This window comes from Cebus imitator, unplaced genomic scaffold (genome assembly GCF_001604975.1).
Source record: "Cebus imitator isolate Cc_AM_T3 unplaced genomic scaffold, Cebus_imitator-1.0 Scaffold73, whole genome shotgun sequence".
In the NCBI taxonomy this organism is placed as follows: Eukaryota; Metazoa; Chordata; class Mammalia; order Primates; family Cebidae; genus Cebus; species Cebus imitator.
In genome coordinates, this window is record NW_016107388.1 from 3426101 (window position 1) to 3444524 (window position 18424).

General features: G+C 37.9%; 1 protein-coding gene and 1 long non-coding RNA gene across 10 annotated transcripts in view; both read right to left on the reverse strand.

Annotated features, from left to right (window-relative positions):
- Nucleotides 1-18424, reverse strand: part of LOC108306691 (ST18 C2H2C-type zinc finger transcription factor) — a 140950-nt gene that overhangs the window by 105901 nt on the left and 16625 nt on the right. For 2 of the 8 annotated variants that reach the window (XM_037739699.1, XM_037739698.1), the window contains exon 2: nucleotides 10396-10441. The exons of 4 other annotated variants lie outside the window; for them this stretch is intronic. In XM_037739699.1, coding sequence (XP_037595627.1) covers nucleotides 10396-10441 — 46 coding nt within the window. Of the gene's footprint in view, nucleotides 1-1052; nucleotides 1073-1128; nucleotides 1193-10395; nucleotides 10442-18424 lie in introns of those variants that run through there. 2 more of the 8 variants (XM_017531770.2, XM_037739700.1) reach the window with 2 other exon arrangements.
- Nucleotides 1-18424, reverse strand: part of LOC119471770 — a 241325-nt gene that overhangs the window by 38912 nt on the left and 183989 nt on the right. For both annotated transcript variants that reach the window (XR_005200851.1, XR_005200852.1), the window contains one exon: nucleotides 10396-10441. This is a non-coding gene — a long non-coding RNA (uncharacterized LOC119471770). Of the gene's footprint in view, nucleotides 1-10395; nucleotides 10442-18424 lie in introns of those variants that run through there.

Sequence of the window (18424 nt, forward strand, 5' to 3'; positions counted from 1 at the left end):
GGCACATTCCCCCTATAGTAGATGATTTTCAAAGGAAATTTTCTAGAGCTTCTTGGAAATGCATTGCCATAAAAGAAATCTGAGACCCGAAACAAGGTTGGGTAGCATTATAAGGTGAACGGTTGGTTTTGATTCCCCCTTCTGATTTCTGAGTTGTCACTGCTGGTGCAGACTTCATCCTGCAACTTTGTGCAACTGGCAATGCTGAATATCAACCAAAGCCATGTGTTGGTGTCGTTTTGCCAAACGACTCCAGCAAATAGCCCTATTATTCCCTTAGGTAACCAACTTGTGCCAAGGATTTCTATTAGTCACTGTACCACAGCCTCAGAGTCACAGCTTTGTGACATTAGGGGGCAATGTCCAGCTTTATGTTTCAGAAGAGGGTTTATACATTCATATAGATATATATAGATATATATAGATATTTAATATTCCTGGTTTAAAGATAACTCAGGGAAAGTAACACACTAAAAGGGCCTTTAAAATTTTTTTCTTGCTGATATTTTGAGATGCATCTGTTGCAAAATATGTCAGTGTAGAAATCAAACTCCTTCATATAGGGATACATCAACTGAAATAGATTTCTCTCAAGAATAATTCAATTCCTTACTTTTCAGTGTTTGCATACATTCACTCCAGAAGTCATCCATAGTACTTTTAAAAAAATTATGCTGTTAAAATCTCGCTTATTTACTCTTAACCCATAAACAAACTAATTTCTAACACGAATGAATGTAAACTGGATTTTGAAAAACATTTTAACAATGAAATTTTCTTTAAAGGCAAACATGTGTGAACACATAACACATACCAATCAATATGCCAAAAGGCTTGTAGGCTCAAAGGACTTTATCTATTTAATATTTTAAAATATTAAATGGCTGTGTTTCTGACAAAAATCACAATTCTAAATTCAGCACTAACAAATTTGTAAGTGAATCCACAGAGAAAGACCTATTGTAGAGGAGAGGTTTTATATACATTCTTTGATGGAATTCATTTTCTTTCAATGTGTTCTACTTTTTAACAAATAAAAAATGCTGTCTTACCTCTCTTTTTCTCCAGGTCTACCCAGCACTTTATTGGTGTATCTATAGATACCTATACTGTATGTCTCTGTCTATTCTTATTTGGCATANTGCCCTGCTGTGTCAGAGGGACTAAATAAATGTCTTTGTCTGATTTAGTGATAAATCCTGAAATTCATTCTATTGAGATAAGAAATCAAACAAGAAAAGCATATCAGGCTGGACAAATAAATAGAAGAGCAGCAATAAACAAGCAAACAATCAACGAAGTGTTGACACTTATCTATAGTTTGGTTGTTCTAGAGTACAAACAGAATGACAATTTTTATACTATGTATCAATGGGAAAAATCTCTTTTTATTTTTTAAGATAAGCCAAATTTATTTTTGTCTTTATTATCAAATTATCTATCTATCTCTCGATCTACCTACCTCTCTATTAGTTCTTCAATTTAGTTGGGAAATCAGATAAGAGGGACTCTCAATGATGATTACCATTATTTTTATTTCTAACCACCCAAATAAAAAGTTGAGACAACATCTGGAATGTACTATACTCCAGAGGCCACAAAAGGTAGATTCCAAATGCATTCTTTCGTTACTTAGAGTTCTTTTTAATGAGTCCATCATAAAAATGATACTCAACTTTTTGCTAACGTTTTAACTTATCCAATGAAATGATTTGCTCTTGGTTTACTCTGTGTTGAGTTATAATACACAGAGCTGCCTCATCTCGATATGGTCCCAGGGATGTGCTCAGAATCAGTTTTCATCAGGCCAATTGGTCCTTGAGAGAAAACTTTGCAATTCAGTGTCATGCACTCAACATACTAGAGGAGCCAATTTATACAAAGACCGCATGTATCCATGCACATTTAAAATGTTTATGTCTGGCAGTTCTAATATTTTAAAACACAAGCCACCAACCTTCCTTGCAGAAGATTTCTACTGTCCTGCCTTCTCTACCCTTTGCAGTACATCAAAGTGCTCAGCTTTTTAATCATAGAGTTGTGTATTTCTTGTAGGATTTGACCAGACATTAAGCAGATGCTTCTTCAACTCAAGTCAGCAACTGTAGTTCCTGGGGAAAAATGGAGATAAAACTCTCAAGTGATAGAGCAGATTACTGCACATAATGTAAGAATTGAAAAGTAGCACGGGAGCTTGGGAATTCTTAGTTTGCGTTTGATTGCCACTAAAAAAAAGGGGGGCTTCCTCTCCAATGTTTTTGGCCTATTCTATTGCGCCCTCAGCTCAGAAAGAGTTCTGAAGCTTTCCACCTGCCTATTTCCCTTTGTTTCCCACACACTAACCTAAAACAAAAGATCCTGGAAAACAGTCACACTGGCAAACAAAGCTCTTTCTAAATCCTGAAAGTAATGGCTTTTTGTCTAATACCCTATCGTGTTATGTATTTATTAGCAATACATTTTCCATTTATTTTCTCAAAGATTGCCAATAAAGAACTGAATCACATAAGGGAGTAGCTGTAAAACCTCTGAGTTCCCTAATGTCAAACTCATTAGCATTCGAATAAGCACACAGCAGCACATCATCTGCACAATTGCAATTTTTTACTACTTTTAATAGCATTTCTCAAAGGGCTCATTTTCAACTTTCTTCAGTGGTTAGTTGGTTCTCAGGGGAAAAGTAGCTTCCTGACGCTCACAGTTTCCACTCAACAGCCCGGCCGTTTGCTGTCAGATGCATCAGCCCTCTGCCCTAACCCCATCTGCCGTGGCTCCCCTCCCTGGGGAAAAGAGTGAAGGGAGCACAGCTGAGATCGGCTTGGAGAAGTGCACTGACAAAATATAAGTTTAGAAATATGATTTGACACAATAGAGCTCATGAAGTCTAAGCACACCAAAACACAAATGTAAACGAGGAGCCCCGCAGAGGCTCTCCATCCATGTGTCTATCATTAATAACTCCACCCACCTGCTGTTTGGAAGCACACCCTTGGCAGATACCAAAAGGAATCTGCTCCTGACGTCGGATCCCTCCAGCCCCTGCATGTGCACTGTTAGATCAACGAGATACCTTCAAAGAACATTTTTGTTAACCGCCATACTTTTTGATTTTGATCTTAAATGTTATGAAAGTTAAGGACTTACCAAAATATTCATGCAGTATGCATATTTTTGAAGGCAGTTAACCTAAGACTCAGAATCTCGATTAAGCTCCCAGAACGTGTAACAGTTAGTTTTAGCCCCCGCCTACGCAGATGAACACGTTTGCATTGCAACACACTTTTTAATGAAAAAGGAATCTTAAAAGAGGAAACGCTATGACAAGCAAGGTGAGTGACCAAATGTACGACTCAATTCTTAAGTGTACTCTCTGATGACGGCATGGCTTCACGTGTTAAAGGGAGTCATCACGAAGCACTACTTTGTCCACTTTACTATCTGCGAATAATTAGGGACTCTCAGTCCTTTACGGCTGCTTCATGGGTGAGTATTGCTTCTAAGAAAAACGGTTCTTTAAACCTGTGCTACAAAGGTAATGAGTCTGGTGTGTGTGTGTGTGTGTGTGTGTGTGTGTGTGTGTGTGTGTGTGTGTTTCAAAAATAGACACAGTATATCAGATTGCATTTTATCAGGTAGAATGAATGACCTAAACTGATAATCATATGCATGTTAATTGTATGGCCAAAGAGAATCATAGATTTACTTATGGGTCCTTGGCCAGGTGTGGTGGCTTATGCCTATAATCCCAGCACTTCGGAGGCTGAGGGGTCAGATTGCCTGAGGCCAGGAGTTTGAGACCAGCCTGACCAACATGGTGAAACCCGGCTCTGCTAAAAATACAAAAATTAGCCAGGCATGGTGGCGCACACCTGTAATTCTAGCTATTCAAGAGGCTGAGGCACGAGAATCACTTGAGCCCAGGAGGCAGAGGTTACAGTAAGCCAAGATTGTGTTGCTGCAATCCAGCTTGGGTGACAGAGTAAAACTCTGTCTCAAAAAAAAAATTGACTTATGGTTCCAAAGGGTGTAATTTTTTTTTTAAATCCTCCAAACTAAACTCAAAGTGAAAAATTTGTTGAAAGTGCAAATGAGTTTACTATGAGATGTGTGTAGCACTCACAGCCCTGTACCATAGTAACTAATATGAAGTCATCACCATCACCAATTTCATTTTGGAACTTGCATACCTAGGGAATCAGGTCATTCTGCAGTTCTGATATAAACCACAGTGTCCACTCAGAAGTTCATAATGTTGATACAGAGTCCAAAGACCACTCTGAGATTTGGTTTCTTAATAAGTAAACATAAAAATCTTAGCACATTTACCTTAGTATTGCTATCCCTTGAGGCCCTATCTCCACAGTTTACAACAGATTAAGCTGTTAATCACTCTAACGGTAATATCGTCACCAATTGTTCCTTAGTTGGAATGATGCAAAAGAGAGGATTATCCTTGCCTGGTTCCATTTTTCGAATGGTAAGACAATTTCTTTACAGTCCCCAGTTTCTGACTTTATTTTTATATTCATCAGTATGATCATTTAACTTACAGTCAAGTTTATATAACCCATTTTGCTCCATTAAATTTCTAACGAAGAGTTAAACTTTTTATTTTGGAGTTCCTAATCAATCAGCAGTAGAATTGGTATTTTCAACATAGCAAGAGATTAGATGCTCAGAAGTTGATGAACAAAACTTATGTAAGCCTTTTGCCACTTAAATGACTTTCTTCTGCCTAGCCTTCCAGGTTGATATTAGGGCATATTCTTCATTGGCTGGACCAAATGAAGATAAGCAGTGAATTTCATTTAAGATGTTTAGGCAAAGACAAACAATCTTCGTTGACCATAAACTTCATTTTTACCACCAGCCCATAATTAGGCCCCTGATCACAGCAGGAGTAGAAACAAGAGCTTCAGCAAAACTGGAAACGCTCTGCAGGAAAAACATCTCCCATGGCAAAGTGGGTCTATGGTATCTTGCTTACTTTTAGGGAGGATGTGTCAGATTTCAAATCATTGAATATTCAAAGAGATGAGTTCTTTGATATTAGCAAGCAAATTACTTTTCCTGATCACCTTTTAACATGATTTGCTTCCCCCGAGTGATGGCTGAAGTTCGAATAGACACACAAAACTTCTTGTTATTCAGTATAGTTTGTCATTTAGAAGAATAAAATTTGTCAATGCACACAATTTCCATGGACAAATTTACATGATTTTTACTAGTTTGCCCAGCTTTTTAAATCTCTGCCTTACAGAACCTTTCAAAGAATTTTCAGTACAGGGAATGCTATAGCAATTCTGATAGCCTCCAAGAAAAAATATAATTTTTGTTTTTGCAGATTGCTGAAGTCATACAGAGCATCACAATAACTTGTGGTTTCCACTGTGATCGATATGAAGTAATTGTACTTATACTAGTAGGCATAACAGTATTTGTATTTGCCCTTCCATTCCCTGTAAAAATAAAACATAGATCTTTTCTCCTTAAGCTCTGAAGCAATTCCAATAACTTATGCAAGACCTATATTTCTCTCTGCAAGATGATTTAACTTTCACCTGATTTAAGTAACAAAATAGCCCTCGAAGATACTTAAAGCCTTGCTGTAATTAACATAACTGCATTTAGATGCCATTCATGACTGATAATTCTAACACCTTGTGGGAAAAAAAAGAAGTTGCATGCTGTAAACATTATAAACATATTCAAATAAGCTTAACACAATCTGCCATGCTTATTTCTGCCTAGATCATGGACCAGCGAAATGGTTAATGCAAATGGATTTATAATTTGCTTTGGGGGGCCAGTTTCTTCTCCTTATTTATTAGCCCAGCTGATGGGGCAGATTTGATGAGGCACTTCTGGAATAATTGAGTCATCACACAAAGAAGGCTGCTAGCATTCAGAGTGGTTTTATCAGCAGCAAGCAGGCCTGATTACTGACAATTACACTCTGATCCGGTGATGGAGGAGAAAGAGCCAACGAGTGGGAAATGTCCGTGTTTCTATCCAGGAATAATTTCTACATTCATTTTACATGCTAAGTGTTTCCTATCTCTGCATAATAAACTGTAAACAGGAATAGATGGCACAATGTCCCTTAATATTTCCTGGTAATGAAGACACAAATGTACAGTGAGTGCTGATAAATATAGATGAAACATAAGCTATTCTCCCAGTCTGTATTGTTACCTTTAAAACAAATGCATTTTTGTGGTAAAAGCATAATCATAGCTAATGCAAAAAAATGACAGAAGATTGAAACTGTCCTTGTAACTACATAGAAACTTTGTAAAAGTCCTGTTAATCACTGCTGCTTTAAAGGCCGGTGAGCTGAAGGTGAGATACTAGAAACCACATCGTTTTGTTTCTCAACAGTCAACTGTGAAGAACTCCTTGGGTTAGATGCACTAAAGGACAGAGCAATAGTGACTTCCATTAAGACTCAGAGAGAGCACATCTCCATGCTAAACTGAGAAAACAATGAAGCTGGCACAAGAAGACATCTTCACTAGCATGGATTTCAATTTTCCTTCCACCAGGCCTTTCATCAAAACGTTGATCATGAATGGTAAAGTGAGACCTAAGATTTTATGATTCGCCACGCAGAGCAATGCCTTGCTGTCTTTGGGGTGGCATTTTTAAGCACTTGTTTGTGACATGGTTTATTAGCAAAATACTATGAGCAAAAAGCGCATCTCACAGAGATGTCTGATTAAACTAGCTTTCCCACTGACTCAGAATCTACTTGGAAAGACCTAGAGAAAGGGACAGTTCAGGCTTCTTAATGTGCTTCCATAGATTTTAGTGGGAAAACTTTAATTTCCTGTTTTATTAAGTTTCCTCTTTTAAAAAGCCAATCGGGTATGAAGCCGCACATAACGAACCTGCCTGGGTGTGTTTGCTTAATCTTTTCTCTAAAGCCCCTTCCTGGCTTCCAAAGACATAAAAATTATTCTCTGTTTTCCTGTGGTAACTATGGAAGTCTGTTTTATTAAACTAACCACTTAACTTCAAGGCCTGTGTTGCAACTAAATGTGCTATTTTGAGTAAATCTATACTAAACAAACTCACAATGTCAAAACATTTTTAATGAAGTTCAAAGAGCAATTGTTTCACAAATAAAGCTTTTTACTATATAAAGGGAATTTTCTCTATTTAAGCTATTTCATCATACAGATTATTACACAATGCACGTGATAGCTTTAGACATTTTCCATTTTCTTTATCCATCTTTAAAAGATTCTTTAGAATTTTATTAGAAAGTCTTCTCTTTTTCCCAACAGTAACTGCTTTTTATAAAATATTCCTCATATTTTGTTTTGAATTAAGATAAAAATATAATTATTTATCTTCATTACCTGACTATGAAATATGGAATGGGAGAATATACTGAAATTTGCAAAGCAAATGATGTGACTCAGTTGTGGAGGCCAGTGGGGCACTGGATTTTTGCAGAATGATCCTTGGATTTTATTGTCACTACAGTATTTAATTTAATACAGATTTTTTAAAGTACAAGTATTTTTCTCCTAAGAATTTACTCTTTATTGGTTCAGTACACACTTATTGAGAAGAATTCTATGGCTTTGCATGCTAGACAGTGGGCATAAAAGGGTATATAAAGCACAACTCTTGTTCTCAAGAGCTCAAACCAGAAAGTTGAATATTCCAATATAGTGTGCCAGGCATTATTACAGAGGGAGGCAGAAAAAAGAATGGGAGCACAGACTTAGACCAGACTGGAAAAGCTTCCAGAAAATGGTGATTCCTAAAAAAATTCATCCCTAGAGAGATTCGGAGAACTGTGACAAGAATAAAGTAAGGTCCCCAAAGAGCAATTGAAAGGACACCAGTGGTCGAAATTGTAGTTGGCTTGGTTAAACAATGCATTAAGGCCATATTTTTATATAGTTACAAGAGGGTCAGAGACTTGATGGTCAAATTAGAGAGCTAAAATTAAATGCTTTGAATTTCATGATTTCATTTGTAAGTTTCAAAGGAACTTTTCCCTTTAGTGTCAGAATGGCAAGATCTGTCTGCTGAAATGTGATTTGTCATTCATATTGTGGTTGACAGCATCGCCCAGAATTCTATATTCCAATAGTGTTTTGATAGCACCGTCATCTTGATGACTATGTTCTACCAGATATTATGCTTGCCCAGGTCTAGTTTCTCTTCCCTGGGCTGGTGTGGGCTCATGGAAGCAAAGGGCTATCCCGTTGACCTTTTGATGCAACATAATTTTATGGCTATAGCAGGTGCCCAATATGTTATTATTGAATTGAATTAAAATAAGCAAAAAAACCCCGCTTTTCAGATGCTTGACATAATTGTTTGTTAATTGGATTTCAATAGCAAGCAACCCAGACATCTTAGCATCTGGAATACTATAGATTTTGTTTGTTTGATTGCCATGCCAGTTAAGGAGAATTTACGATTTTGTCTTCTCTTATGTTGAAAACATCAGCTCCCAACATGCAAAGGAGAGTGAGTGTGAAGTATAATAGATTTTGTGGTCAGATTTTTTTCAACGTCTACTTTTATCTCATTTATATGAAAAGTTATGGCTTGTGATTTAAACAGGTCCTTTTGCAGGAAAAGTTAAATGTAAAATAGAAATAATAGCCTTATTTTTCCAAATTTGGAAAGAAAACTATATAGGAAGATCTTCAACTCATCTAAACTATAACACTGTCCCTAGTTCACAGACTTCACTTTACTCATTTGATGTTTTCCAGAATGTTAATAAAATTCAAAGAGCACTTGTTGTGCACCTGACTATTGTGCACCTACATTTATTTTAAGCAATGCATGTCCATATATTCATACTGATGACTTTTGTATGGGAGAGAAAATGGCACTCACCCTAAGTAAAGACAAAGCCAATTTATTTTTTGAATCAAAATGGTGAGGCGACACAATATTTTCTAAATAAACACACCTCACCTTTACCAAACTCATAGAATGATAGGCACTCTTGCTAGAATTTATGTGTGTTGTCTTACTTAGTCATCTTAGCTTGCCTATGGTGAAGTATTATCAATGCTACATGTGAGATTAGAGAAGGAAATTGAGTTCACCACCTTACCCAGGGTTCACACAGGTAGAAAGAGGTAGAACCAGGATTCACATGGCCACCATCTGCTTTCAAGCACTAGGCTCAGCATTCTTTGCCTGTCAGATCTCTGCAGCAGAGACCTGGCCTTCTATCCCTTGATGTTCCATTCCACTCACCCATGCTCAAGTAAACACAGACTCACTAAAAAGTCCAATAAAGCATGGACTCATATGCATCTTGGGTGACACAGGTATTATGTTTACAAATATAGCATATAAAGAATTTCTGGGGAAGGAGGGATATCACAAAGTAGAAACCAGAACTCTCTGAGTTGGCAAAAACCATCATTTGAATCAACAAAATCAATACTCCAATTCTTATAGACTATCAATCTTAGCCTCTCAAGAAAAGTTTTTCTTCATTCAAATACAGAAATTTACTTGTAGGATTTAGATCAGCAGCTACAAAACATGTCCCATCTATTGGTGGGCTTATTCTCTGTACTAGTTTTCTATTATTGCTGTAACAAATGTTCACAAATGTGATGGCTTAAAAAGACACAAATCTGTCATCTTACAGTTCTAGAGGTCCGAAGTCTGGTATGGTCTCACCAGACTAAAACCAAGTTAAGCTCCATTCCATTCTGGAGGCTCCACAGGAGAATGCGCTCCCTCACTCACTGGGCTGTTGGTGGAATCCAGTTCCTTGCTGTTGTAGGACTGAGACCGCTGGTTTCTTGCAGGCTGTAAACTGAGAGCTATCCCCCAGCTTCCAGAGCCCACTGCCTTTTTTGGCAAATGGCCTGCTTCCTCTATTTTCAAAGTCAGCAATAGTGGGTTACTTTGAGTCCTTCTCACATCGCATCTCCCTGACTCATTCTTTGGCCTTTTTCTTCAGGATCATGTGATTAGTTTTTCTTTTTTAGACAAATAGGATAATCTCAAACTTCATTAAATCACATCCCTTTGCCATGCAAGATAACGTATTCATAGATTTCAGGGATTTCATGGATATTTTTGTGGGGGACTTTATCCTGTCCACCACATTTTTTAGTCATACATTTTAATTCTGAATGTTTTACATATTAACGCCCCTAATATCAGACATATGAAGTCATGCATCAGAATGAACAGGTGTAAACACTTCCTGAAAAATATCTGTATGAATATAACCAAAATTATCCTGAGGATACCAACACTAACCAAATCAAGCACCTTTGCTGATCCTCTAAAATGAAATTCCTCAACGTCTCAGGTTTTTGAAGGATGTTGAAAAGTTGGAGATTTTTTTTCTTTGAGGGAAAAGTTTATTTTTCAATAGCTTTTACTTACCTTCCCTAAAAGCTACTGGATCTAAGCTGGAGAGTTCCCATCGCTCCTGAGGAAAAGCATCAGAGGAGGAAAAACGGAAAGAAAAACAAAAAGGAAACGTAATTAAATGGTATTTATCTACAGTTTATTAACTATATAAAACAATCCTTTCAAGTAATTTCCATGCTATTAGAATAGGGGTTGGGGTATTACCAATCTTCAATAATCAGACAATATTCATTTGAAAGAAGTCTCCCTCAACAAGAAAAACAGGTGTCTACTGTTATCAGAAAGTGCTTTATAGATTTGAGCCCTTTTGTTTATAAGTACATTTGAGAACCTTTTCTAGGGACACACCTGAGAGTGAAAGTAAATTATCAATGACAGTCTTTTCTGAAAAAAAAAAAAAAAAAAAAAATAGAATCAGTGGTTTAACACTAATTTCTAATCAGATCCTACAGAAAGGAACAGCCCGCACGGCAGCTGTACTTTTCCCAGGGTTAATTACCTTTCACTGCTCTCTACTAATGAGTCAGCTGTTCCTGTCATTGCACACTACACTGGTTCATCTGGAACTCTAGCTGTGGACAAACACAGGAGTGACAGTCTCATTTACATACGGGGTGGGGGCACATTGTGTAAAGATTTCAAAAGGATTTTTTAAAAAATCCTTTAATTCTCATGCGTTTCCATGCTACAAATATTTTTACAAAGAAGGTTTTACTTGGTCAGCTACTGTTTTTCCTCCCAGGTCCCTGGGTTCACCACTAGTAGATGTGGAATAGGGCCGAATCCTTGGAAAGGGGCAAACTTTACCAACTTCACAGAAAGCTTTGTCTCACTGATGTCTTAACACCAGAACAATCACCCTATAGGGAGCCTCAAAAGTTTGCAACTTCTTTCAGTGGTGAAAAGACTTCCTAAAAAAATTCATACTACAGAAAATTAGATTCAAGGTAGAAAACAACCTAATAGAAAAAGACCTCCCAAATATCTTAGCATTGCTTGTACATGAAAAGTGAATTCGAAAATGGAGAGTTTTACAAAAAAATTTTGAATTGAAAGCTGTGTTTTGACCTAATACATCTAGATCATTGTGGGAAATTATGTATATGTATGTGCATGTATTCATATATATATATATATGTATATATATATATGTGTGTGTATATATATATGTATATATATATATATATATATATATATATATATAATTTATTACTCAGATAAGAGCCCTTTTATCCAGATAATGACTCTGCTCTCCATCCCTTAATGCAGACACAATATGCCCTTATATATTTTCTATGCTTGCAATCAGCAGTTTAAGTATCTCTTCCCTCCTTTTAATTCCAGAGGTAACTGAGAGGATGTACAAACAGTAAAGCCTCCACTGAGTTTCACTTGCCCAGCCTCCAGAAGGCCTCTGAGTAAAGGATACTTTCCCACTGCTAAGTTCCTAACTCCGAATCTTCAAATTTTTGAACAGTGGCTTTCAGACATTAATATGCATCAGGACCACCTGGGCGGCTTCTTTTTTTTTTTTTTTAAGACTGAGTTTCACTCTGTCACCCAGGCTGGAGTGCAGTGCAGTGGCACGATCTCGGCTCACTGCAACCTCTGCCTCCAAGATTCAAGTGATTCTCCTGCGTCAACCTCCCAAGGAGCTGGGATTACAGGCACGTGCCACCATGCCCAGCTAATTTTTGTATTTTTAGGAGAGACAGGGTTTTACCATGTTGGCCAAGATGGTCTCGATCTCTTGACCTTGTGGATCCACCGGTTTTGGCCTCTCAAACTGCTGGGATTATAGGCATGAGCCAGTGCCCTCGGCTGAGTGGCTTCTTAAGGCGAATGTCCTGGTGCCGACACTCTGAGGTTCTCACAAGGGTCCAGGTGCCCCTGCCTCTCCATGGACTGCACCGAACAGCAGAGTGTCAGAGCAGTGGGTCTTGAACATCAGTGACATCAGAATCTCCTGGAGGGCTTGTGAAAGTCCAGGCTATGCATTCCACAGATCCGTGGTGGGGCCTGAGAATGTGCATTTTTAAGCTTCCAGATGATGTTGGTACTGATAAGTTTGGGCACCATATTTTGAAAACTACTGGCCTAGGTACTAGCTATTAAATGCATTGCAGAATCCCAACCCCCAAAAGCTAAATACACCCACATGGAGGAGAAGCACTTCCACTTCATTTCTGAGCTATTTATTTGCTCTGGTTTTAATACTTTATGATAGGAAGGAACAGATAAAAATTGAATGTTCTGGCCCATCATTGAAGCACATTCTCAGAACCACTTTATAGCTTATTGAACTTGATCTTCCCTTCAGATGAAACCATTCATGTCAAGAAAGAAACAGAAATTATGCACTTCTTCATTTAAGGTGCCATTATCAAATATAAGCTCACAAATTACAAATCTAAGAGTTTGCACAATATTCAAACTTGCCAAAAACAAATAAAATATGGGAATGAATTAATTACAAATTATATCATAAAAACAAATTTAAATGTCGAGCAAAGATGCACATTTCCTTGACACATTCAATGTTTTTATCAGCCCTAGTAAATTCTGACTTACTTTCCAAATGATACAATGTGTTTCTCATGTACAGTGGTATATGAGGTGCTCTTTGTTGATGGCTGCTATTTTGAAGAACACATTATCCTGAAAACTTCTTGGAGGATGGAAACATTTTAGTCTAATACTAAAAAATATATTTTCATTGCTGTTCATGTAAATATCTCTGTGGTAAAGCTCTTACAAGAGTATTTTGCAACATGGTCCACAGGAATACATATTTTAGAAAGAGAGAAATAAGATAAATTATAGAGTGAAACATCTGCTAAGTATCTTTCAGTAAAGAGATGGAGGGTGCTTCTCTAAACAGCAAGACATTGACCAAGCAGAAGTCGGGCACTTTAGCACTGATCTGCTCAGTTCAGGAAGGACTAGTGAGTGTTCCAGACATGAACTTATCAACTAGTTCTCCAGTAAAGGCGGGAGAATGTAAGCACATGAGAAAGATTTTAAAAGAATCAGTGCCCCTTCTAAATTCTCACTGCCACCTACTTGCTTTTGCTGTTTCACAGATGTTTATTTAACAAAGCTACTTTAAAATATCAGTCTCATCTAAATATAAGAGGATAATAATATCACAAATAAGAAATTTGATTCACACCAGTGTAACCAACCCTCTTAGTATAGAACAGTATTGGTTAATTAATTCATTAATTTATGCACTCAAATCTTCATTAAGCACCTATTCTTCTGGAGAATGTTTGTATAAACCAGTGGGGTCCTCAGTGAGTGGAGAGGGGTGTATGGTGAATGCCACTCCAATGGTGAAGCTATTTTTGTTGCATAAATCAGAGGCAATAAAAGAAAAATCTCCCTGCAGATGTGGGGGTCTAATTTATTTCTTGATAACATGGGAGAACAATCTGATGGGTTTGACAGAACTCTACTCTAGGAGTACAGACATCAGGGTGTGTAGCTTGAGTGTAGAATCCCTAATCCTGCAGCTCTCAGATGGACGTACACTCTGCTGTCATGGTGTGGACCTGCATGTGAATGTCAAGATCCCAGTTGATCCCTCTCTCCTTGGATGGTTTTCAGGAGTTACAAAGATTCAGACTAAATACGTGCCTCTGGTTATTTGAACATCTGGTTGACAGATGTCTCCCATGACCAATCAGAGGTCAATACATTGTTTATCAGGTGTTTTGTCCAATGCCTGCCCAATTTCAGTCTATTATTTTCATTGGTTTTCACCAGCCAATTGGCTTATCTCTAATTCCCTAGTATTATCTTTTTGGCTTTCTTTTTTAAGTACATTGAATTTAATAGAATTTGTTTGTTATTGGATAGGGAAACATTATAACTATATATTTATGGAATACAAAGTGATGTGTGTATACAATGCAGAATCATTGACTCAAGCTAATTTGCATATTCATCACCTCAAATATCTATCATCGATTCCTCTTGCCTAACTGAAACATTGCACCTTTGACTAACACCTCCCCAACTCCCACTACCCAGCCTCTGGTAACTACCATTCTGTTCCCTGACTCTGTGTCCAAACCTTCTTGGTTTTCTGTCCATGGTAATGAATTATGTATTTTTTGGCATGTTAAATTTTTCCACAAAAAAAGCATGTGCAGGAAAAAATGCCTTAGAAGAACTACAGAATCCCAGCCGTTAAAACACCTAATTTGTACAAGGTGCTTTCAAAGTGAATGACAACCACTATGGAAAACAGTGTAGTGATTTCTTAAAGAACTAAAAGTAGAACTACCATTTGATCCAGCAACCCCACTACTGGGTATCTACCCAGAGGAAAAGAAGTCATTATGCAAAAAAGATACTTGCACACGCATGTTTATAGCAGCACAATTTGCAATTGCAAAAAACGTGGAACCAACCCAAATGTCCATCAATCAATGAGTGAATAAAGAAACTGTAGTATGGGGGGTGTGTGTGTGTGTGGCGTGTGATGGAATACTACTCATTCACAAAAAGGAATGAATTAATGGCATTTATAGCAACCTGGGTGGCGTTGGAGACCATTAGCCTAAGTGAAGTAACTCAGGAATGGAAAAACCAAACATTTATATTTTCATTCATAAGTGGGAGCTAAGGTATGAGGATGCAAAGGCATAAGAATGATACAGTGGGCTTTGGGGACTCAGGGGGAGAGCGTGGGAAGAGAGTGAGGGATAAAAGACTACAAATTGTGCTCAGTATACACTGCTTGGGTGATGGGTGCACCAAAATCTCATCAATCACTACTAAAGGATTTACTTGGGTAACCAAATATCACTTGTTCCCCCAAAACGTATGGAAATTAAAAAAAGTTTTAAAAGCAACAAGCATTAATAAAAAAAATGACACAGATGAATGCCACTTAAAAAATAAATAAAAATCGGCTGGGCCCAGTGGCTCAAGCCTGTAATCCCAACAGTTTGGGAGGCCGAGGCAGGCGGATCACAAGATCAGGAGTTCGAGACCAGCCTGACCAATATGGTGAAACCCTGTCTCTGCTAAAAATACAAAAATTAGCCGGGTGTAGTGGTGCACACCTGTAGTCCCAGTTACTTGGGAGGCTGAGGCAGAAGAACTGCTTGAACCAGAGGTTGCAATCAGCCAAGATTGTGTCACTGCACACCAATGTGGGGGACAGACCAAGGCTTCATCTCAAAAATCATCATAATAAAATAAATAAATAAATATAAAAAATAAAAAAAGAATACTCCTTAAAGGAAATCCTTGCCTCGCGGTAAACTAGATGGGTTCCCTTTCATTGCTTGAACTCCTCCTGCTCCACACCTGGTCTCCGTGTTCCCACAGGAAACAACACCTGCTCCTATGGCAGACCCTGGCCCACTAGAGTCCTGGTTCAGAGCTCATGGTCAGCTTCAGACTGGAAGCTCCTGCAGGAAGGACAAGTGTGCTGTTCTCTCTGCTTCTCTTCCATAAGCAAGGTGCTCCTGAGGGCATGGCCTATTCACATGAGAACCAGCCAACTAATGGTTATATTAAGAAAAAAAGAGAGCTGTGATGAGGCCCCTGCCTCTGTGATTTGAATTTTAGGAAAACAATAGACCAAATATTTAGAGATATAGCAATAAATATCCACAGCCTGTAGCAAAAAGTGATGCTGGTAAAAACATACAGTTCAGATTCATTTGTAAGACTCATACATGTAAAACCTAAAACAGGTAATTCTGTATTATTTATGTTATATCTGAAAACTACTGAAGTAGGAAGTAATCTCATGAACAGTTCGCTCATAAATTGAGATTAGTTTTACAAACTAAGAAAAAACAAATGGACAGAAAGCCTATGTAGTATTACTATATCTTTAACACATGCACAACTATCAACTTTGGTGCAGGGGGAGGGGATATTAACATGGAAGGGCCGCCACTGCCAGATCAATCATATGTTACAATCAGAAGAGGGACTGTCATATTAAAACTGCCAAAAGAAAAAAGCTAAACTGGGTACTTCCGAAAATACCAGGAAATAAATCAAAAGATAATAGAGGAAATAAAATATTATTTATTATGACAACATAAATGAATATGCTAAGGAATATACTGATCTAGGATTAAATAATGGCAGTGGTAGGAAATAGAAAGTAGCAGATGATTCTTTAAAATATTCTAAAGGAGACAACAGGTAAGCATGAATCAGACAAGGCATCCAGCAATTGCTGCCGTCACAATACATTGACACTGATAGAGAAATTGGACTAGGCATTGCATAGTTATGGTATTTAAATCTCACCACAATCTAAGGAGGTTCACATTATTATTCCCAACCTAAGGTGGGCAAACCTAAGTCACTCTGTTAGTACAAGCTAATATTCAAAACTTTATCTGGGCTGGGTATGGTGGCTCACACCTGTAATCCCAGCACATTGGGAGGCCAAGACAGGTGGATCACTTTAGGTCAGGAGTTCAAGACCAACCTGGCTAACATGGTGAAACCCTATCTCTACTAAAAATACAAAGACTAGCCACGTATGGTGGTGGGTGCCTGCAATCCCACCTACTTGGGAGGCTGAGGCAGGAGAATCGCTTGAACCCAGGAAGCAGAGGTTGCAGTGAGCCGAGATCGTGCCAATGCACTCCAGCCTGGGTGACAGAGTGAGACTCCATCTCAAAAAAATAAAAATAAAAAACCTATATATGATGCCAACATTCTTTCCGCTGTGTAGCTCTAGCTAAGATGGCAGTGGAAGCTAGATACCTGAACATCTTTCTTTGAGAAAATCACAGAAAGACTCACAATGATAGGGTGGTCGTTTGGGAAATGTGAGCTTTTGTGGTGAATTTAGAGAGGAGATAGACTAGATAGACTATTGGAACACCAGTCATAAGAACTAAGATAATGGGAGAACTGAAATATGGCAAAAATCTTAAGACTGTTATGTTGGGAAGGACAGCAATAAATGACCTGGGAAATACTTTATGGATGATTGGAGTCTGTGAGCACTGTTCAAGTCAACAGAGTTAGGATGGAGACACACTCTGTCCCTCAAGCAACACCAGCCTAAGTTTGAATCCTAACTCTACTGTTCTGTGATTTCAGAACTGCAGTTACCTCCCTCACCTTCAGGTTCCTCATCTGTTAAAAGGGACGTAACAGACCCTCCCTCTAGAGCTGCAAGGATTGCATGAGATGCCATTGATAAAAGGCATGGCACAGAGTAGACGTTCAATAAAATACCATGACCCAAAAAGAGATCAGCCCCTAGGCAAAGCCCACAGGTATGTGGTCCACAATGAGTGCCCAGTGTAGGCATGGCGATGACTTGTGTTGATGAGAGTAATTAAATCTCTAAGGAGTAAGCAGTTGATTTTCTTCAAGAGAACATGGAGTTAGTTGGATAATTCATTAAGCATTCATTGGAAAATATTCATTTTTTTCTATTCTATTATTTCTTTACACTAGATGCTATTATAAATGCTTTATGTATATTAACTCAATCTGCATAACAAATATATGAATCAGGAACTATTAATTATCCCCATCTTTAAAGTGAGGAGTTTGAAATGCAGAGCAACTCAGTGCTTGCCTGGGGTCACACAGCTCCTGAAGAGTAGCACTGGCATTGGACTCTTGCACTAAAGCCCACGTATTCAATCAAAACAATCCGTCATCATCACAAGATGAGTGATGGAGAAGAAGGGACGGACAACACAGATAATATATTCCAGTACGGGAGCCAAACTCAAAAACAAGGAAATAATAAACACGCAGTGCAGCTGATAGCAGTAGGAAATACTATGGGAAAATAATGTAGGCTAGAGGATGGGCTATTTCAGATTGAGGCAGGAATGACCTTTGCTAATTAAAGAAAGAATGCAAGAACCATGTGCCGTAGTGGAAACAGTTAAAGCCTTTGTATCTAGAATAAATAAAAAATAATTACAAGTCAATAATAAAAAGACAACCCAATGGAAAATGGGCAAAGGACTTGAATATGCATTTCTACGAAAAAGATACACAAATGATCAATAAGCACATGAAAAGATGT